The sequence below is a fragment of the Hoplias malabaricus genome, chromosome 7, assembly GCF_029633855.1.
Source record: "Hoplias malabaricus isolate fHopMal1 chromosome 7, fHopMal1.hap1, whole genome shotgun sequence".
Taxonomy (NCBI): Eukaryota; Metazoa; Chordata; class Actinopteri; order Characiformes; family Erythrinidae; genus Hoplias; species Hoplias malabaricus.
The window spans coordinates 40,061,326-40,083,719 of NC_089806.1; the positions used below are offsets into that span (position 1 = coordinate 40,061,326).

A 22,394-nucleotide genomic window follows, 5' to 3' on the forward strand; every position below is an offset into this window, starting at 1 on the left:
GCTGTACAGGCTAACCACTTTAGCCGACACTTTACCTTGAACATAAGCAGCTGCTTCAGAGACAGCCATTTTATTGCCTTTTACTGTTTTTGGGGATGACATTTAAAGTAGCCAGGGTTTGTACAGGTTTTGGACAGGAGTGTTTATTTAAAAGAAACATTGACCTTTCCTTCTTCACAAAAGTAAATGTAGCTACAGCTCAACAGCTAATAATTTGGGATAATATTTCTTTATTTTAAAGGTAATGTTATTCGTTTAAAACATTAGCTTGTAATATAAGACAAGTTTGTGTAACAGAGGGTGCAGGCCCACTCTAAAGATTAAGTTTAATTCAGCTCTGGGAGGAAATAAACCATTTAAATGGGACTTTTAACACAACTGAGACCATTGTAGCTGGATGTATATTTGAAGAACAGCCAAAAACCGTCAAGAAACTAGTTTGAAATCTTGGAGCACGTCGAACTCCATTCCGTGTACAGACTGGAGAGGGCAGGATTCAGAAGAGAGTCAAACTTCCTGGAGCTACAGCGGCGACTACGCCGGAGGAAAAGGATAATAATATAAATATACAGCACAAAATAACTAAAGTAGTCAATGGAGGAGATCGGTTAGAAGTTGTCGCCTCCTCGTGTAATGGGTGGACAGCCCTGGCCTCGGGAAACGGACACTTAACGTGGTTTAAATCGCGGGGAAATGTTAAGAGGCGGCGAGGCGGGAATGAGGAGCTTTTGCGCCGAGGTGGAGTGAGCGGAGCTCGGCCACGAGCTGCTCCTCTTTCCGCTGTACGCTCCAGCGCAGTTTAGATTAGCCTAGCTTAGCATAACATAACCTAGCCTAGCTGAGTTCAGCTACGTATCATTTTTTCACCACTTTAACTCATGTTTATGCTTATTTATGTTACCCGAACAAATCTTCAGACAAACTAGGACATGTAACGTATTTACCGCTTTTGCAATATTGTTTTTTGAAGTTCTCTCTTGTCTTGTTTCTCTCAAATTGACGAGCTAACGTTTGGTAAGTTAGCCGGCGACTGCTAAGTTTTTATAAAGTGGTCAGATTTTCGACTAAATTTAATGTGTAATGTAATGCGGGGCTCTTTGAAAGAAGCAGTTCTTTCAGCTTCTGGTTTACTTTAACAAATGTCCTCCACTTTGGCCGCTGAATGTGTTTAAGACTCCAAAACCTTTCTTTTGTTCGCCTTGTTTTTTTAATGTATATGCTGTTAGCTGGTTAGCAATGTCTGTCCCCTCCGCCGAAATGCTTGAGACACCACCTGGATATCCCTTCGAGGAGATAGACTATGCAGATATTGACGTGGAAGAGGTAAGAAACCGTGGACTCTGGGTGTCTTTAATTAAATAGTGAGAGATTGCGGTGCAGAAACCTAACGAAAATGTGGCACCTCGCCTGTGCGTCTGACTAGCCACCTGCAAACCAGCTCAGTTCTACTGTTTACACTAATTCTAATGAAGTGAGGCTGTTCTATTCAGTGGATAATGTCTCAATTTAGTTTAAGACAAAGACACCAGTCATACCAGTTTACCACCTTGATCCTGAATGTGCTCAGATGTTTGTAAATGTGCAAAATGTCTTGTTCTCAGGTGGTGGGCAGAGGAGCTTTTGGTGTCGTCTGCAAGGCCAAATGGAGAGGCAAAGATGTGGCCATCAAAACAATAGAGAGTGAATCTGAAAGAAATGCCTTCATAGTCGAGGTTTGGGATGATTTTTTATATTGAACTCAAGAGGTAATAAATCTGTTGGAGTGAAAGGATTGGATGTTAAATTTATATGAGAGGGAAATTACAACAAATCAAATCATGTCCTGTAACAAATCTGTTTTGAAAGAGCACACACACACGCATGCCGTACGATGTGATGTCAGGTTAGTTTTATAGTAGAGCTGATATTTTGGTCCCAGCCCAAATACAGGCCTTGAATTTTCAGGCCTTGAGTCCAACCCAACTCAAGCTGCATTATCAAGTTTTTCACTTACACTTGTATAACACCCTTTTATATTATTTGGGACAGTTGTCAGTCGCCTTAAAAACCCCCAATATGTGTTATGCACCTGGATGATGCGATAGAAGTCGGTCCCAGGCAGTATACCTCAGCTATTCAGTAGAGGGACGACAGCGTAAGGCAGGGAATACTCTCTGTATGTCAGTCTGTCCCATTCAATCACTCGCACACACGGGTGGTCACACGGTAAAGTCCTACCACAGTCATGGAACACCCGGAGGAAACCCACACAAACATGGGGAGAACACACCTCGCCCCTTAACAGACTGTGAACTGGTGTGAGAACAGAACACAGGACCTCAAGGCCCCGGAGCTCACAAACTCACGCAAGCTCAGACAATTATGTAGAAATGAACACAGGATGAAATATATCAGAAATGGCAGCTGGGCTGAGAAATCACAAGCATGAAATTGTAACCTAGCAGTGGGTCCGGAGCCTACCTGAAATCTCAGGGCACCAGCTTATCACAGGGCGCCGCACACTCATACCTGTGGACAATTTCACACACACACCTGTAGACCTCTTCAGATTTGAGCCTTTATGATCAGCCACAACAATTTTAAGTTTGTTTTTTGAGTAATGGACAGTGAGTGGACCACACGTATGTCTCGCACAGTGCGTGACACTCCACCTACAGTGAACTTGATCATTGGCGCATGGTGTGACTCAGCTGCAGCGAAAAAAGCCTGACAAGTCAGTACCCTGTGAATCGAGTTTGATGTTGTACCTCTTTCTTTTCCTTGTTCAGCTTCGTCAGTTGTCTCGTGTGAATCATCCTAACATTGTGAAGTTGTACGGCTCCTGTGACAATCCTGTAAGTCCCCCAAAGCAATTCCGCATCATTTCAACACAGCGTTTTGACTCTGACACAGACGTCACATGACCTGCAGTGTATCCGAACACGTTTAAATGAAACAGATCAGATCCTGGAAAGGGAATAAGCCTAATGTTAAACTACAAATAAATGATGACATTGACAGTCAAATGAGTTTATGACTTAATATATAGGGGGTTTATCACTCAATTACAATCTCACTGTTGTACTGCGTCTCTGCAGGTTTGTCTGGTAATGGAATACGCAGAAGGGGGCTCTCTATATAACGGTAAGTTCGATTTAAATGTGAAACAACTTCATTTATTGATCTTAAAGTACAACCTTTAATAAAATTCAGCACAAAGTAATAGTGACAGGGGAGGTCTGCCGGTGCTGAAAAATTAATTAATGCCACAGAGACTGTAGATGAATATCTTGAGATTATTATTATGTCTCAATGCTGTGCTGCTAGAGTGATGTGCACTAATCTAATGTAAATTAGTTAATAAGTCTGATCAGCGAAACCAGAAATCTCATTTAGCCGTGCCTTTGCTTTCCCCAAAGCAACCCTAGCACAAAGACTGGCATGAGATGACACAAGTGTGAATCACTGTCTCTAATGGTTTGGTGTTGTGTTCTTTGGACTGAGGTCCTTAATTTTGGAAAATGCCAGTAAAGCAGTTAGTGATAATGAGGATTGGTCACAGGAGGTGCACTAAGTATTTAGTGTGGCACAGAAGAGGATACAGTATTTTGCATATTTAGTAATATAGTCGTAGAGGTACGTATCGACTAGTACATGAGCCTAGGATATTACTAGGGATGTCCTGGTGAAGAGTTTTGCACCCACATCTTATCAAACTTTTTAATACTACGTGTTTTTCAATTAAAAATAAGTAAATAAATAAATATTTTGTAAGATAAGCCACCTCTTGACTTGGTTTGAATATGGTCAGAGTGATGAGCAAGTCTATAGTTCAGTCTTAAAGCTCTGGTCTCTAGTTTTTAGTGCAATTTGAAGTCGTGATTCCAGACTTTTCAACGCCAATGTGTCTCTGTTTCAGTGTTGCATGGTGCCGAGCCCCTCCCCCACTACACAGCGTCCCACGCCATGAGCTGGTGTCTGCAGTGTGCCCAGGGCGTCTCCTATCTTCACGGCATGAAACCAAAGGCTCTCATCCACAGGGACCTCAAGCCTCCCAAGTACGAGCTTCACCATCTCATTTTGTCTCCCTCTTTGTCTCAAAGATATTGACTTCCCACTACAGTTACCGCTCTTATACGACTCTCAGTGTGGAGTATGCCCTTCACTGTCCTTCTCTTCTGCGTATTTAAGCTCTCTATTACTCAGAGGCCTCCCTCTCCATCTAAGAATGCACTTTCATCCCAAACTATCTGCATTATTCTTTTATTTTCACTCCTTCCCTGACTCCAGCATTAATACACACTAATTTATTCTCATACAATACATCAGTCACAAGTCTTATCTGTGTCTTTTTAATGTTAATGATGCATGCATTTGTCTATCTTCTATCTCTCTGATATGTGTCTCAAACGGACAGTCTTTTCTCGCTCTCTGAAATGCGTTTTCATATTCACATTCATACGCAGTGCATTGTTCCCCACGTGACAAGTCCTTGCAGTGAAGTTTTCAAAAGCTCCAGCTGGGGCTGTATATTATTGTGTAAAATTCAACTGCTGTTTCAAAGGCCTTTCTATTAAACATGCTGTATGGTTATTTTATTAGAGACATGTCTTTGCATGTACACTCTTTCTGCATTTGTTCAGCTCCACTATCATAGCTGTATGTTAGTTATCCATCTGTTTATCTGTGTAATGTTTTATCCCCTGTTCTACAATGTTCAGGACCACCATAGAGGAGGTAGGCTGTACTTTGGGTGGTGGATCACTGACGTAGGAGTGGATCAGGCACAGCAGTGCTGCTGGAAGCTTTGAATTCGCTGGTTATACACGTTGTTGGTCCACGTTGTAGATGTAAAGTCAGAGAAGCTCTGAGATCTGTCGCTGCAGTTTGTGTTGGACATCCTCTAGTCTTTCATCACTGCCCACAGGACTCTGTGGGATGAATGTTTTTATTTGGTGGATTATTCCCAGTCCAGGATGGGTTTAAAAACTCCAGCAGCACTGCTGTGCCTTATCCACTCAAATTTGCGCAACCAAGTCCTAACCTGTACCTGGATGCCAGCTCTGAATCACTTGCCCAGATGAGGTATAGTTGCATGTAGTTTTTTCAGTGTGTCTGGCAGGAGCCACTGTTGTGTTGTCTGCTGGTTATTTATGGGGCGGCATTCAGAAAAGGCCTCTGGCAGCAGTGCGACCAACCAGCTGCTTCCCCTCCTGCAGACGTGACCCAGAGGGCCTGGGAACAACTGGGTCACTACCACAGTTCTAGAACTGGACTATTATTGTCTGTACTGATGTACCTACTGTGACAATTCCTTTTCAGTTTGGTTATATCCATGTAATGTTAGAGTCTTCCCTTCTTCTGCTTCCAAAACATCTGATGAATATATGGTGAGGTTTTTCAGTGTTTCTTGAGGTTGGTGTGTGTTGCTGTTCCTAGACAGAAGTAGGGTTGATTTTTCTTTATTAAAGAAGGCGTGTAAAGTGTTCCGAAATGTGACTGGGGCGAGTGTGTGTGAGTGGTTGGGTCAGTGTGTAATGTCCTGCCATGGTCTAGTGCCCTGTCTAGGGTGTGATAAAGATGAAGCGGTTACAGAAGATGAATGAATAAAGCTCCAGGACTTACTATCCTATGTAAGACCAGCATATAGTTGTATGCCACGTGAAAAAACATTTAAAGCATCTCTCAGCCCCTTCTAACAGCTGTTTTAGATTCAGTTGTTCATGAAAACAACAGTAAAACACATCATAAATGAAAGCGTGTGGGCGCTCGGTGATTTGGTGGTTAATAAGCTATTATACACTGTAGGTATATTAACAACAGTGGTTGAGATGGGCTGCTGTCTGATTGCTGTTTCTCTCTTTGTGTCCTCAGCCTGCTGCTGGTCGCTGGAGGCACTGTTTTGAAGATCTGTGACTTCGGAACGGCCTGCGACATCCAGACACACATGACCAACAACAAAGGCAGCGCCGCCTGGATGGCTCCAGAGGTGTTCGAAGGCAAGTTTGAGGTTGAGGAGCGAAGAAATTAATCAGGAACAAGCTGCCCCTAAAGCACTGTGATAGAACAATAGCTGATGTACACGGGAGAAAAATACGTGTTATTACAATACGTTAAAAAAAAAACATTTTCAGCTTTTTCTTTTCGTTATTTTCATTGCTTTACACGTGCCTCAGATTTCTGATTTGTCTCGTTTTCTCAGGAAAGGAAATGAAAAGGAGGAGGCAGTTTATGCGGGACCTTTTGGAAGCTTATCAGATCTGGAGAGCAGTTTAAAAATCAAGCTCTTAAACAGCCCGTTCGCTTTAGTAATTATAAGGGAGTGAAAGGGCTCTGGTAGTCACTGCCTGTAACACTGATAATCAAAAGAAACGACAGTGTAAAGTCGTTTATACCGATAGAATATTATATATTGAAAGCTTACGTAAATAAACGTTAAAATATCAGTGTCCACGTTACTAATTTACCTCAGATGCAGTTGGTCGAGCGTTAAAACTTTGGTTGTTTTATGTAGCAGGAACAGTGTTTGCTGTGGTGATTGCAATAATGATGCAATAACTGATGTACTTAAATCCATGAAGGGCATTAAAAAGTGCTGAGCTATTCCAGGGGTCCGTGAGGAGCGGGTCATTATCTTGTTTGTTAAGGGAGGAACAGAAACTGATGTGCTATTAGAACGCTCCTCATTAAATGAGAAAAGCCAACACTGTTCATTTGCTTTTACTGATAAACAAATTAGCAGAAGACCTCCGTGAGGCGGTGTTAAAAGCATATGTGTGATGGGCGATGTAATTGAGGGATAATAAGCAGGGGTGATTAAGCCTCTCCCGGGTTGCACGAGAGGAAATTGCCTGCAGGTTTCCCCCCTTTGCACGTTTCAGAAGCGGGGTAGGCACGAGATAAAGGTGCTTATTGCCGTGGATCAACTTTCTTCTGTCTCTTTGTTTTACTATTCCGTCTGGACCGGCTTTCTTATTTTTGTTGCTCGCGTCTGAACTTATTATTTTTATGCATGCTCCCTTTTCCTCGTTCTTTGTGCACCTTTGATGCGCTCACTTCCTTTTGTTACTCACCGCGTGTGTGCACACTTTGCAGGCAGTAACTACAGTGAGAAGTGTGACGTGTTCAGCTGGGGCATTATTCTTTGGGAGGTGATCACACGCAGGAAGCCCTTTGATGAGATCGGAGGGCCAGCCTTTAGGATCATGTGGGCTGTGCACCGTGGTGAGTTTGATTTTCTTTTTCTTTGCTTTCTCTCTCACTCTGTCTGTCATACACATACACACGCATCTCATACACGTGTTGTGTAAGTGTACCTGTAAGTATCTATACGTCTGCTGTGTATCTATTCAAATGATGCAAAGATGTAACACCACCCAGCAACCGTTTATATATTCAAAGGAAATGAATGGGCCCTGGGCCCCAATGTGTAATTTATTATTGCAGCACTGTACTGAAATCAGTGGGGAGGGGTAAGCAAGTGGGTGGTTTCCTCTTCTCCAAAAGATACATAGTGCAGTTTCCGCAGTGCTGAACCCAGAGTAGCAAGAACAGAGGCTCTGCTCTCCCTGTTAAAGCTCAGTGGAGCATCAGTGATTTTGAAGCTGTAATTTTAAGCTACAAATATTAAGTATTATTCCTTTAATTTCCACAAGGCCAACAAAAAAATAGTAAACATGTCGTTAACAGAGACCTACAAAGAAGTCTTTAAAAATAAATAAACTACTTTATTATATTATTTACCGTGCCCACGGTTTTATTTTATTATAGTTTTTATTCAAATCAGGGGACTTGCTTTCAGTTTATCAACCAAAAGTTTAGAGATGTTTTGCTATGTTTCTCTTACAAATCTCCGAAGTTTAGTCTTAGAAGTTGGTTGCATTTTCTTCATCTCACGATCCAAGTAATTCAAAACACTCAATGAAATAGAGGTCTGGACTCTCGTGAAACAAATCACAATCTTATTTTATTGGTATTTCCTTTGTGTTGCCATGACGCTTTTGTAAAACATTTGAACATTTTGTACGTCATAAAAAATAATTTTAGTCCTTTTATTTGTTTTTACAACCACATTATCTCCTGAAAAAAAGTTGTTAAAATGTATTCTAACAATAATAAGCATTGGTAGTGATTCATCCCGCTGTGTTTGTTCAGGGACTCGGCCTCCACTCATTAAAAACCTACCCAAGCCTATAGAAAGCCTGATGACACGCTGCTGGTCCAAAGACCCCTCCCAGCGGCCGTCCATGGAGGAAATAGTCAAGATAATGGTGCACCTGATGAAGGTACTTATTAATACTTTTAATGTGCTTCATATTTAGCATCTCTCTTAGACTCACTCAAAGTAAACGAACACAAAGACTGAACGAAGTGCACTGTTTACTGGACTGAAGTCTTTCTCTTAGGTGCTCTATTACTCTAATAGTCCATGTTCTCACCTACTCTTCATTCATTCCCTCTCTCTGGCTCTGATCCTTCTCCCTGGACCCTATGCAGTATTTTCCTGGATCAGAAGAGCCTCTGCAGTACCCGTATCAGTATTCTGATGAAGGCCAGAGCAACTCTGCCACCAGCACAGGTACACACAAAGATACTGGCACAAAGGATTGGTGGATACGCTCATTATTGAGACTGTTAGATAAAACAAAGGATATCGGTGTCCATATTTTAAAGCTGTTTTTTGTAGTTCCTTTACACACAACCAAATAATAAAGTAAGTGAGTATTGTATAGAGGGCGGCACGGTGGTGCAGCAGGTAGTGTCACAGTCACACAGCTCCAGGGACCTGGAGGTTGTGGGTTCGATTCCCGCTCCGGGTGACTGTCTGTGAGGAGTGTGGTGTGTTCTCCCTGTGTCTGCGTGGGTTTCCTCCGGGTGACTGTCTGTGAGGAGTGTGGTGTGTTCTCCCTGTGTCTGCGTGGGTTTCCTCCGGGTGACTGTCTGTGAGGAGTTGGTGTGTTCTCTCTGTGTCCGTGTGAGTTTCCTCCGGGTGATTGTCTGTGAGGAGTGTGGTGTGTTCTCCCTGTGTCTGCATGGGTTTCCTCTGGGTGCTCCGGTTTCCTCCCACAGTCCAAAAACACATGTTGGTAGGTGGATTGGCGACTCAAAATGTGTCCGTAGGTGTGAGTGTGTGAGTGAATGTGTGTTGTGTCTGTGTTGCCCTGTGAAGGACTGGCGCCCTCTTCCAGGGTGTGTTCCTGCCTTGCGCCCAATGATTCCAGGTAGGCTCTGGACCCACCGCGACCCTGAACTGAATAAGCGGTTACAGATAATGAATGAAGTATTGTATAGAAATGTAAACTGTAATGTAATGATTCTCCACTTGACCCAGATGTAATTGATCAGCGGTGATGTTGATCGGTCTGGTATCCGCATTTGGCTACTTTAGTTTAGACCTTGAGCTCAAGTCAGTGGTCACACAGGTCTTTCCATAGAACATACTCAAAACTGCCCTTAAACCACATCCAGCTCTTCACTGTTGTCATGCAGACTTGTCAAAGTGGTTTAAACCCAGTTTCACTGGGAGCTATAAACATGAGCACGTTGTACGTCTTTGTATTTAAACCCCAGACCACAGTTTGTTAGTTTCGCAGCTTGCTGCCTCCTTACTTTTGCTACAGAATTTTTTCATCATTTACTTTTACTTCAGATTTGACCAGAAAATCAGCTCTTTAGTACAAACCTGTTGATTTTGTTGTCATCCAGGCTCCATTGTGGACTGCATCAGCATGAGCAACAGGAATGACGGCAGCATGGAGCACAGCACATCCGCTGGCAGTAATGACACCATCAAGACCATGGAGACCAAGTTTGCACAGTTTAAATCAAAGGTGGGGCACCTGCTGCTTCTCTTCTGTTGTGAAACCTTGTGAATGTGCCAGTGTAACCTTCAGTAAATATTAATTTAATAGCAATACCTTTTTCATACATTGACAGTAGCCCTTTGAATTTCTGTACAGTAGCAGCTTATAAATATCATCTAAAAATGCTTCTAAAGTGTAAAAGAAATAAATTGCACATTTTGAAAACAAAGAGGGTGAAGCGTTAGATTTAGAGCTTCACAGAAAACATCCAGTCAATTTGAGATCTTTCAAACAAAGTGGACTAATGTGAGCTTTCTCTTTTTAATGAGCATCTGCTGCGTTTTGTGGAGTGGGTTGTGGAGGGATTTATTTTTCTTATTGAAGCATTTCTAAAGAGCATTAAAATAATGAATTCTGATTGTTATAAGCTTGAAAAAAGTTCAGAATCTAAGATCACAAGGTTTTGTGCTTCCGAGTTTCTCTGAATTGTACAGTGTAGTTTTTATTAATTTAATCTTATTTATTTATTTATTTATTTAACTTATTCTCTGTGTGTTTTTTTCTGTGAAGCCTGGACTCCCTCTGTCCAGAGGGGGCAGTGTTGAGAGTCTGTCGGGCAGAATGCACTGCTCGGCCTCCGACAGCAAACGATCGAGCGGTGACCCCTCCGAACTCGAGAAGTTCTCCTACTCCCCAGGTAAAACACACTCTTACACTCTCATAAGTCCAGACGAACACGGAGAGGAGTTGTCAAAAATCACATTATGCTGTTTGAGACTTTCTAGGAAAGGAGGAAAACAAACAGCTTCTGTGATTTTGTTGGAAATCTTGAGGCTTTAACTTTACGTTTCTGTCATTTTTCTTAAATCCGTCTGAAATCATTCACTCATTTAATGTCATCAAACTCAGAATAATCCAGAATACTGTGATCCATCTCACTGCACTTGATCATTATTACCATTTTAACACCAGGATTTACCAACACTTAGTAATCTCTAACTCAGTGAGCACTTTAATGGAATACTCCAGTCTTTTTCATATAGAAAGCTTGTTGACTCAAAGCACACGTAGTAGACGACCGTTAGATTTCGGAAAACAAATTAAGAACATGTTCTATGTCTAAGATTTTAGGCATTGTTTATACAACAGTGTAGTCCAACACTATTATACAGATGACAAAATGCTGCAGTATTCCTTTATCTTAAACATTTAAAAACACAGAAAACAAATCACTAAAGTAAACACATCAGCTCGGACGTTAAGAGTGGGATCCGAGGACCCCTCACTCTCCAGTCGTCCAGCGACCAGCTCGAGAAGCTTGTGGTTTCCTCGGTTTGGCGAGAGATGCCAGGCCTGCTGGCTTTTTCCTGCCCTCAGCTCTGCTCCAGTGCTGCTCTCTGAAGCTCTGACCCCTGGGCTGACCCATGCATGCGTGTTTGCAGATGGGGTGTTTGGATCCATGTATGTGTTTTGTGTATGTGCGTACGCAGTGGTGTGCAAATGTTTGAAAGCCCCTGGCTGCTGGAACAAAACCTAATCTCTCCAAAATGGTCGATTTTAAAGGGAAACGGCTCCTAACACTTTAATGGGAGATAATGGAACGTATGTTTAAATGTGTTTGTTATTAATATAGTTTTAAACAATCACTATGGAGCATTACTAATGCACTTTTATTTGTGACATTTTATAGGGGACATGTGTTTAAAAATAAATATAGAAATTACTTTTTGGATCTAGATATTGTACAGCTACATTATTGTCATCAAAGGTACAAACAGTATAAACAAACCTTTTTAAAGGAACGACAGCGGTTCTAGAATTCATTCGTGTTCCTACATTGAAAAAAGGTATTATTAAAGTTACATAATTGTGTGCACTTACTTTATTTTCAAAAATCACCAAATCATACCCAAACCTTTGCACACAAACTGTATGTATATGTGCGTCTGCGTCCGTGCATGAGTTGTGCATCTTGCATGCGTTCATGTATTACGATGTCTTGCCTGTGCGAGAGCAGACAAGGCCCTCCGTCCTGTTCGTGTGCCTGTACGTTTGTGTGAGTACAGTCTGCATGTGTGTGTCTGCGGCTCTATGTGTGTGTATGTGTTTTTGCAGCACGGCCGCAGTATAAACGAGGCCACCGCAAAACGGCGTCGCACGGCACCATTCTGGACATTCCCAAGATCGTCGTCACAGGTATCGGACCGGAGGGGGTCGAGCACCCCCCGCTGTCCTGGCTGCCTCCCGCTCCTGCTGCTGACTGTTTACTGTTTACTCTCGCTGACCACCGACTGCTCCACCAATCAGAGCAGTGCGGCCCTGTATCTACAGCATGCGCCCCCACTGTGGCTGTCAGTCCAGGATCTACGTTAGTGGAAACCCCCTAAAGCGATAGTTTGACAAACGATGTTGGGGAGGGAACAAACCTGTCGTCCTCCGCGCTGCAGCCTGGGGTTCAGTTTCTAGCTTTGAAAGGAACGCTGTTTTAAATCTATTTTTTAAAATAGAACTTTTAATGGTTTAATAAATGGGTGGAATATTTATCATGGCCTTACTAATGGGATTTCTGATGCTGTATAATGTACAGTTATCTGTAATTTAATTTGAAGAAATGAGGAACAGTAGCAGACACCATCTCAAAACCAAATAAGCAAGTTAGAGATTACCTCTCTGAACTCTATGAAGTTTGTGATAGTGTGGGCCTGCAGTTTGCACCGTTCTTATTGGGATAGTTATCTTTTTTTTTTTGTCAAACTATCGCTTTAAAACAAGTTGGAGACTCACACAGTTTGAGACACTCTCTTTATCTGTGATTCTACTGAACTGTCTTGAGAGCAGTTGAAGCTTGAGAGCCGATTGCTGGCAAATTTGTTGACGAGGATTGAAATGGCCGCTTAATTAAGACGTAAAAGATGACAAAAACGTTGCAGTCCAAGTCAAATTTCTTTGAAGCTTTGATGAATCCATTCCATAAATTAAATTGATAATGTGTTATTTAATGCCAGCTGCTCTAAAGCTGATGGAAAAATCCTGGAATAACAGCTACAGTCCTCTCTCTTCTTTCTGTGTTCATCTTGTGTGGCTCTAGTAAACTGGCGGTTGAGAGTTTTACTCCTGGCCTCCTGTAATTTCACCTTCGAGCCTCTAGTGGTGTATACACTTTTTAACATCACTTTTCCACTACAAATATATGGACTGGTTGCCTCTAGACTCCAGTGTTTTGGCCTTCATCGTATCTATGGTAAAGGGAGGTTTATTCTGGGTCTTAATCCGGTCTTGTGGCTCTCCCTGTGACCAATAGAAGGGTTTGGTTACTTTTTATTTAAAAAAAAAAAATCATGGTTTAACTCAAGTGTGAAATTCTCAAATGTTGAATTTCCAAATTACCAGTCTGTCCCTAAAACAACCGACAGTGTAAAGGATGTGCCGACTTCCGTTACCTATGCTTCTGGGCTAATATTCACAAAGCATCTCACTGTAGGAGTGCAAACAACCAGTGGAAACATTGGAATTTGATCTCAGTTCAGCACTTGTGCTCATCAGTTGCTTTCTGACTTAAGGCCCTGGTGTTGGTTTGTGTTAGAGGTCTTGACTACCTCCATTAGGGCTGGAACACAGCACAGTTTAGTGTTTCAGTGCAGCCTTAACAGAGTTAGTTATGCTTGGGGAGCGTTTAATACCTCAGTTTTATATTCTATATTGATATATAGAGAGAGATTTTTTAAACTGTTGGTGTAGTGCTGAGGTAAATGAAAAATGCAGCCATATTTGCTAAAATTCTGCGTTATTTAACGACTAACAAGTTCTTACAAATTAGATAATGCTTCTGCACAATTCTACACACACAACACATTCACACTAAACTAATCTAGGTGATATATGTACATTTTTTTTAGCCAGCAGATACAGATATTAGAATTTAAACACCAATTATAAACAGCTATGGTTTAGGTTTCTGATTTAATCAGATGATCTGCTGTTTACACGAGCATAGCCGAACTAAATTGATATAATCAGTTATAAGATTTTGAACGGGGAGTAGCAGTCTAAAAGTGAAAAGTTGAGACTAGCACTAGACTGTGCAGTGCTGTTTGTCCTCAGGAGAGGGGGTGAAGGTCTGGGTATTGAGTGTTTCCCAGTCTTAGTTATTCATTATCCCGTTTTTTCACATTTTGTAGAGAATTCCCTGCTCTTACGGCTAACTGTCCAGTTTAAAAATGATTGACGTGTCCTAGGAGGAAGGACCAGGGGGATTATGTTTGGCTAAGAATGCAACAAAGCGTGTGATGTAGTTCAGTGCTGGCTCTTGAGAAATGAATAATACGTGGGAAAATACTTCAACGAATGTGATGCTGTTTTAGAAGGAGCAACCGTTCAGCCGTTCATACGCATAGTTAATGATAATCATAACCACGAGTTTCAGCATGGCTCGAGCGGATTTGCTGCTTCCTCCCTGGGCTTGGCATGACAGCATTGCCTTTAACTGCCGTATGTTTCCATCCTCGGCATTTCATTTTTCAAACGAATGAAAACGGGATGAATATGGGCGTTAATTTGCCGTAAAGCAGGACCAGGTGACACTGTAGATGAAATTATTTACCGATTGATGGAACAATTAGCTGCTTGGTTTCTGCTTTATTCCCCACACACACATGAGCGCGCACACACACGTGCATTCGTTAACTCCACACACATCTTTCTGATTAATTTATTTCACATGGAAAAGGTCAGTGCTATTATTATCCATTCCTGATAAAAATGAAAGAAGTCAGGGACATTGAAGGATGAAGGGAATAAAAAAAAGAGGGGGGAGGGAGCGCTTACTGAGTCATATTCAACGGTTCCCATTGCTTCATTTTCTCAATAACATCACTCACCTGTGCATGTACACTACTGACCTCACTATCAGCCAGTTTGTCGAAGCTGACAGTTTTACAGTCCTTTATAATCATACGAGACTCCCTTTAAGTCTGTTGAGTAACCGCTAGTGTAATTGTTCTTCTGTTGTGCTTTTTGTGGATTGATAGGGGCTGTGTATTAATAGTGGTATGTTTTGTTTGTATAGTTTACAATCCATTCCTGTTTTAAACGTAATGTAATTCCTCTTTCTAAACACAAGCCTATAGACCAGTGGAGATGTGTGATAACTCTTGTTTTTCCCTTTGTTTGGTAGAATAAACCTTTTTTTGGTGGTGTGCATTGAACAAACAGCTACTGTCAGTCACACTCATGTTTCTCTCTTTTATTCACTCACTCCCGCGCACACACAAACAGTACCCATTGGCAACTGCTGTTGATTACAGTCAAAAATGACAGGAGCTGTTTAGTCAACGCAAGTGAAGCTGCCCTTGTGGTGTGGTGCCTTTTTAGCTGTGTGTGTGGTTAGTGGTGGACTGTGGTCACGTTCTGACCACGTTTGAGCCCATGCTGTTGACATGGCAGTGTTAGGAGTTGGTGTGCAGCTGTCCCTCTGTCTTACACTGCTTACCCCCCCCCCCCCCCCCCACCCTTTTCGGAGTCAAATAAGCCAAGACCTAAAAGACCCTCATTCCATTTCTCTCTTTCGCTGTGTCTCTTTCTATCTCCTTCTCTCTTCAGGCAGCTGCGAGCCTCACAGACGTAGGTCGGTTCAGGACCTCCCTGCCGTTGTGACAGAGTCTGGCCAGGTAAGACCCTCACATTCTCGCGGTCCTGGGGGATATGGCACTTCAGAATCTAGTACAGCTGCTACTTTAATTGCACGATTATACTCAGAATCAATTAGGGCCTGGTTCATCACAGATTAATTCATTTAACTTGATATTTAGGTGCTTTAAACTATTGATTTCTTTTTTGCAAAACTTCCTTATAGTCATCACTGTTTAGATTATAATTAAACACTTATCCCAGCTTTGCTTTTACTGGTTTAAACCACGCTGGAGTGGATAAAAGCTTGGGAAAGTCTTTGAGCATTGCGGTGTTGCTTGGCTTTACATCAGCGGTCTAATAACTCACGCAGCTCAAAATTTCTGTTCATGACATGAGCTCAAACCAAGAGCAAACCGATGATACACAGCTTTCAAAGCGCATCGAAAAATGGACTTTGCCGTGTCTTTGAATTCAGTTTGGCTAAAAGACAACAGAATCACATCTTCAGCTGTTTGAAGAGCCGTAATCGACCAGCGCTGCATTTGTATTCCTCCTGTTTGGTGGAATTCAAGGCGTCTGCCTCTGAGACATCTACCGGCTTAAGCCAGGGCTGTGACAGCTGAATGGCTGCAGGGGAGTTTAGAGAGTAAACAATGTCAGTCTGAGGTGTGGAGATGAAGTTGAAGGTCTAAAACGGTCTCGCCGTATGGTCACTCGGAGGACGCACTGCTTCTTTGTCACGTTTAAAGATTAGACAACATTGCTTCTGTCCTCAGTGTTTGTAGATGCCTGGTGTTTACTGGAAATTGGCCTAAAATGATGCACCGGATGTTTATGCCGGATTATGTAACACTTTTCTAGGTTTTCAAGGCGGACATTCATACAGCATTAGAAGTAGTTTCAGGTAGAAGTTGGTTTGTTGTGAGAGATTATACTGTATAGACCCTTTGGTTCCTTTTTCCAAATGAGCCTGTGTTTGCTTCTGTTTGCAGGAGAGCAGGAACAGCAGCCGGTCATCCAGTCCCAGCGTGAGGATGATCACGTCCGATAAGACAGGCAGAGGCTACAGCTTCCCCTCTGATGACCCTGCAGGTGACTTACACACATTCAACCCAGCGACATCTCAACCTTCAGATCGACAATTACGTGACATTACTAATAAAACTGATCCTTAGTGTGGCTTCCTTAATACCTCACATGAAGTCTTTTTGTTGATCCAGACTCCCTCAGTTTTATAGCCTCTGTACAGGAGCGAGAGTTAGTGTCCTAAAGGATCTTTCAGGGCTGTAGACGTTACGTAAGCCTCATCAGTCTCTTTCTCTCGCTCGCTCTGTCTCTCATTAACAGTGATGAGCCAGGGTTATTTGCAGACTGTCTGTGGTTATCCGAGGCCACTACACATTGAAAGCACTGCTTATATTGCGAAATGGAGATGGGAGAGATAACCAGGATAACAAGTTGTGTACAAATTAAAGTCCTTTCATTTTTGGGGCTTTCAATTCTAGGAGCAGTGTTGCAGTCCTGAGCTGCTTTTTTATTTTATTATAAACTCTCTCTCTCTGTCTCTCCTCTCCTCTCTCTCTGTCTCCTCTCTCTCTCTCTTCTCTCTCTGTCTCTTCTCTCTCTCTCTCTGTCTCTTCTCTCTCTCTCTTCTCTCTCTCTCTCTCTGTCTCTCTCTTCTCTCTCTCTCTGTCTCTCCTCTCTCTCTCTCTCTCTCTCTCTCTTCTCATAGACACTAATGGTTCTGATAACTCCATCCCCATGGCCTATCTGACACTGGATCACCAGTTACAGGTACAGTCTCAATAAACAACCTCAGCCTTACGTCCATTTCTGTTGTAAGCATATAAACAGCGTACTGTATTAAGAGATGTAACTTTGCCGTTGGCTAGACAGGACCTTTTTCTGTTATTGTAGGCTTTTACTCCCTCTCAGTGCGGTTACAAACAAAGATCTAAGGGATAGTGTTTTAACCTTTAAATGAATTTTAAACAACGCTGAATAATATACGTTCGTGTTATGGTTTATTTACTTTTACATTTAAAACCGTGGATTATTACAGGGCATAAATAAGTCATAATAAGTATTTCCAGTAGGGAAAATTCTCCACAGCGTCTGCTGTTTTTCGTAGTATTTGTTTTATTTGATTCTACACAGTTTCATGGTTATTTATGCCCCAGGCCTTGTAAGACAGAGCTGTTTTTTATACTTCTCCTGGCTCTGCAGTTTCTTTCCTCGCTCTGTTTTTATCAGATTCAATTAGATGTTTTATTGGTGAGCCGTACGGGAGCTGGCGGAGTTGTCTAAAGCAGATGAAGCAAACTGTGTAGTGCTGTGTGTTTCAAGAAAGATTTCACTCTTGAAGCAGTTTAGGTTCAGCTTCGCATCGATCTCATTGGCAACTGCTTTCCTGCTACAGTCTCCGCTCTCTTTTTGCCAATCGCATCGGAAAAATAAGGCTTCAAATTCAATCAAGACAGGATTACGGCTTGTTACGGACTCCGAAAACGAGGCTATTTACATTACGGAAAGTTCTTATAAATACGCAGCAGCAGCAAATGGCTACATGCAGCATTGGTCACCACCGCTTTAGCTATTTCTGGCGTGTAGTTTTGAAAGTGCAGACAATCTGATATAAATACACTTTTTGCATTACAGGCTAACAAGCTTTAAGCTCTGAAGCTGATTAATGATTGTGTGCATGTGTATGAGTAATCACGAGTGTGTGTGTGTGTGTGTGTGTGTGTGTGTGTGATTCACAGCCCCTTGCCCCATGTCCGAACTCAAAGGAGTCGATGGCGGTGTTTGAGCAGCACTGTAAGATGGCACAGGAGTATCTGAAAGTGCAGACAGAGATCGCTCTGCTCATCCAGAGAAAGTGAGTGATGCTTTTTTTTTTTAATTACCCACACATCCTCATCCGCTTCTCCTGACGGATCATTCACAAACACATTCACGTGCGATTAAAAGCTCAGACCGGTTTTGCCCATCCTTCCATTACCACAAAGAAACTACTGTTTGAGGTCCTTATTCACAGTGAAGTCTTCTTAGAGCTAAGGCACTCTGCACAAGTACACAACCCAAACTGTACATCGCCGTACTCTTGCCCTGCACCACCACAGTCCGTTTGAGCCAATCATGTGTTGACGTCAGGTCGTGTGGGGTTTAATTTGCACTATATACGATATGTACAGGACCAGTAGGTTTGCAGTGACTGTGATTTTGGAGTCAACATCTCAATTACATCTGAGCTGGAGACGAGCAGGACAAGCACATTCGCTCGCGCGCGCGCGCACACACACACACACACACACACACACACCACCTCCCCAAGTCTTTAAGCAGCTCCAACAGGCGCTAGTGGAGCAACTGGCAGAGTTAAGACTGAATAGCTCATTCTGTATTTATAGAGAATGACTTGAAAAAGGAATCTGCTGGTATGTGTCTGTGTGGGAGCATTTTCACACACTCTGGTCAAACTGCTGCCAGCGCACATTACATACGAGTTCCGCAAGTGTATGAAATATTCATAAACCGAAGGGTAGTTGTTCTCTAAATGTAATTTCAGATTTATTTTGATGTATTTTGAGTTTTGCTTCAGAAATTGTATTTACTCTAAATGTAGCTGATCAGCCTGGGGTCTGTAATTTGTCTCTTTTAGTTCAGCACCAGAAATAAGAGGCTAAACGTAGCAGACTGGTTATGAAAGATGAATATTAACCCCTTGTGCAAATTGCTTTATTTCTTGTCACAAATGTATGGAAACAATGTTGTGACCAGGTAGAGGTTCTTCTCTTGTTTGAGCACAATTCAAAAATGACTTGGTTTGTTTTTCCCAAAATGTCTCTTATATCAGTATGGTTTATTTTCAATGGATTTTGAAATGATCAAAGCTGAGTTTTGCAAACCAGACTCAGCTGACAGGGTTACAGCATTTAAAATTAGGGGTGCTGAATTATTGCTTAAAAGTCTCTCCATCTTTCAGTAGTGGGTTTTCCATCCACTGAGTTTTGGCGAATTATGAAAATGTGCATCAAACAAAAACATCCAAATATTAATTCGTTCATTCATTCATGGTCTGCAAGTCCTTGTCCAATTGAGGGTCGCGGTGGGTCCGGAGCCTACCTGGAATCACTGGGTGCAAGAGAGGAACACACCCTGGAGAAGGCACCGGTCTTTCACAGGGTGACACACACTCACGCATTCACTCTCACACTCCTGGAGGAAACCCACGCAGACACAGGGAGAACTCAGCAACTCCTCACAGACAGTCACCCAGAGTGGGACTCGAACCCACAACCTCAAGGTCCCTGGAGCTGTGTGACTGAGACATCTACCTGCTGCGCCACCCTATCCAAATATTGCAAAATGTTTTAAAATTTAGGCTCTGTCTAAAGCCGATATGCAAAAAAGTGCAATGGAAAAGGATTTTTCTCCACGTTTTCACACCCCTCTGTTTTCACACCACCACCTGGGTTTATTTATGTACTATACACACCATCCATTCATTATCTGTAACCCTTATCCAGTTCAGGGTCGCGGTGGATCCAGAGTCTACCTGGAATCATTGGGCGCAAGACGGGAATACACCCTGGAGGGGGCGCCAGTCCTTCACAGGGCAACACACACTCGCACACACACACACCATTCATTCACACCCTCACACCTACGGACAGTTTTGAGTCGCCAATCCACCTACCAATGTGTTTTTGGACTGTGGGAGGAAACCAGAGCACCTGGAGGAAACCCACGCAGACACAGGGAGAACACACCACACTCCTCACAGACAGTCACCCGGAGCGGGACTCGAACCCACAACCTCCAGGTCCCTGGAGCTGTGTGACTGCAACAACTACCTGCTGCACCACCCTGTACTATACACACATTACTTTCTTTTCAATCGTTTAAAACCAAGAACTATACAACAGACAAGAGACAGAAGCTTCGAACAGTAAATATTAAACTTAAATATGAAATGTGTTTGTTTCAAAGTGAAAACCCACTGGGATCTACTCCTCTCTTGTTTCAGTGCTGCCCTCTTACTATGGAACCTGTCTTCTGAAGTTTATTTGCAAAAGTGTAGTGGATGGAAACAATGTTTTCTGCATATATTTGTGAAAATTTTGGATGGAAACATGATCCCTCCCTCACTCTGGTAACGTTCTGATCACCTCTCTCTCTCTCTCTCTCGTGTGTAGGAATGAGCTGATCGCAGAGCTCGATCAGGACGAGAAGGACCAGCAGAACACGTCTCGCCTAGTCCAGGAGCACAAGAAGCTTCTAGAAGAGAACAAAAGCCTGTCCACCTATTACCAGCAGTGCAAGAAGCAGCTGGAGCTGATCCGCGCTCAGCAGCCGAAGAGACAGGGCACGTCGTGATGCGCCCCAAAAACCAGCCCCCCTCTGCCTCCCTAAAGCAGCCCCTGAAATGCACCACAGACAGACTGCCTCTCTTACACCTACTTTCTCTCTCATTCACCCTGGTAAATTTCATCTCACCTCCATGAGCCGATATTATTCCCACATCAAAAGTCTACCCAGGTTTTCCACTCGACCCGCGGAGTATAACCCCTCCCCCGTGCACGAGCATGCCGCCCCCTGCCTTATTTGAGCCCAGCAAGGGGTCAGGAGCATGTGGGTCAAGCAATCAACTTCTTCCCAAGTGACTGACGCTGGGCAAGTTCAGTCACTGCATCCCAGTATGGGACAAGAGAGCAGTCCGTCTGTACACAGCGTAGTGCCCCATTGGTGGTCTTAATGAACCAAAGTCTGCAGTCTCGCACGTTAACTGGGGGCGCTTCATTTTCAAGACCAAGGGGGGGCCCCCCTTTTGTTCGTTTTTAGCGGCACCAAGTGGAGTGTCCAATCAGAGGTCAGGAAGGAACGCATTGACGCATGTCTGTCTTCGTCCCTAAAGGTCTTCCCCTTCCCTGGGGATGTCGTTCGCTTATATATTTATATATAATCGACCCTCCTCTCCCTCCTGACGTCCCAGAATTTCCCTGGAGGATCGGATCCGGCCCTTTTCATTGGCTGTCGATCCTTGAGAATGTGAACGCGAAGTGGTTTTAAGTTACATAGGTCCTATAGTAATGTTATTCAGTTTTTAATCTCCATATTTTTTTTTTTTGAGTGTATTTTCATTTTTAACCTTATGCAAAAAAAAAAAAAGAGTGAGACAGAACTACGTATCTAAGATATTCTAATTGTTGCCTATGAAAGGTATTTTAATGTTGGAGAAAAAAATATAATAACTAATACGGGGGATGTATTTTGCTTATGCCTTGAACATCACCCCTGCATCTGTTTTAAAAAACGAGGGAAAATACACCTTCTGTATAAACGACTTTAGACGCACAGGAAGATGAAATATGTCACTCAGCTTTTAATACATTTTTAGCGTTTCTTTTAATGTCAAACCTCCCATCGGCCCAAGGCCAGTCAGGGCAGGCTGAGCCGGCCGACACACACGAGGAAAGTTGTAGAGATTGTAAAGCCCAAATGGCTGTGTCAAGACTTCAGTATTCGTCGGGTGTTTCTGTTTATTTATCCTTTGGTGGTTTCCACGCAGGTGTCAGGGGGTAGAAGCTGTAGTTTCATGAAGACTCCTCCTGCCCTGCTCTGTTTTGGGGTATTCTTAGTTCACATGTTGCCTTAGAGTTTTAATTGCTTGCATTTACTTGACCTGGTTAGTTGCATTACGGAGACGGGAGGCGTTTTTAATTGAAATGGGCTCATTCCGCATAATTAACATAATTAACAGTATAACTGGTGTGCATGAGTGGCTTTTTTTTTATTCTTTTAGTTCTGTTTTTAGAAAAGGCATGCATATGCAAAGGAACCGAATCAGGAAAGCTGAGTCATGCCAGGAGAGTCTAGACGAGTCTCGCCTGGCCGAGTTGACGTTGTCGATATGCTGCAGAAATCACAGAGGCACAATTACGCCCCTCGTCCCCCTCCTCTGTGTCAATTCAGTCCGTCTTT

General features: G+C 42.8%; 1 protein-coding gene across 2 annotated transcripts; it reads left to right on the forward strand.

Moving 5' to 3' along the window:
• Nucleotides 1–412: 412 nt before the first annotated feature.
• Nucleotides 413–21,717, forward strand: map3k7 (mitogen-activated protein kinase kinase kinase 7). 2 transcript variants are annotated; one of them, XM_066676424.1, is made up of 18 exons: nt 413–1,014; nt 1,227–1,323; nt 1,602–1,712; nt 2,769–2,834; nt 3,078–3,123; nt 3,899–4,037; nt 5,854–5,982; nt 7,079–7,203; nt 8,134–8,264; nt 8,476–8,557; nt 9,685–9,809; nt 10,353–10,479; nt 11,898–11,978; nt 15,381–15,448; nt 16,403–16,502; nt 17,143–17,204; nt 18,173–18,288; nt 20,609–21,717. In XM_066676424.1, the coding sequence occupies exons 2-18, from the start codon at nt 1,237–1,239 to the stop codon at nt 20,787–20,789; spliced, it is 1,776 nt and encodes a 591-aa protein (XP_066532521.1). In that variant the 5' UTR covers nt 413–1,014; nt 1,227–1,236; the 3' UTR covers nt 20,790–21,717. The 2 variants fall into 2 exon arrangements, with proteins under 2 accessions (XP_066532521.1, XP_066532522.1); XM_066676425.1 differs by lacking the exon at nt 11,898–11,978 and having other exon boundaries at nt 416–1,323.
• The last annotated feature ends 677 nt before the right edge of the window (nt 21,718–22,394 follow it).

Bases quoted from the DNA above. Each gene is read 5' to 3' on its own strand.
- map3k7 (XM_066676424.1), top strand. From the start codon at position 1,237: ATGTCTGTCCCCTCCGCCGAAATGCTTGAGACACCACCTGGATATCCC. The intron at 5,983-7,078 runs GTTTGAGGTTGA...CTTTGCAGGCAG, and splicing joins CCAGAGGTGTTCGAAGGCAA to TAACTACAGTGAGAAGTGTG. The intron at 11,979-15,380 runs GTATCGGACCGG...TTCTCTCTTCAG, and splicing joins TCCCAAGATCGTCGTCACAG to GCAGCTGCGAGCCTCACAGA.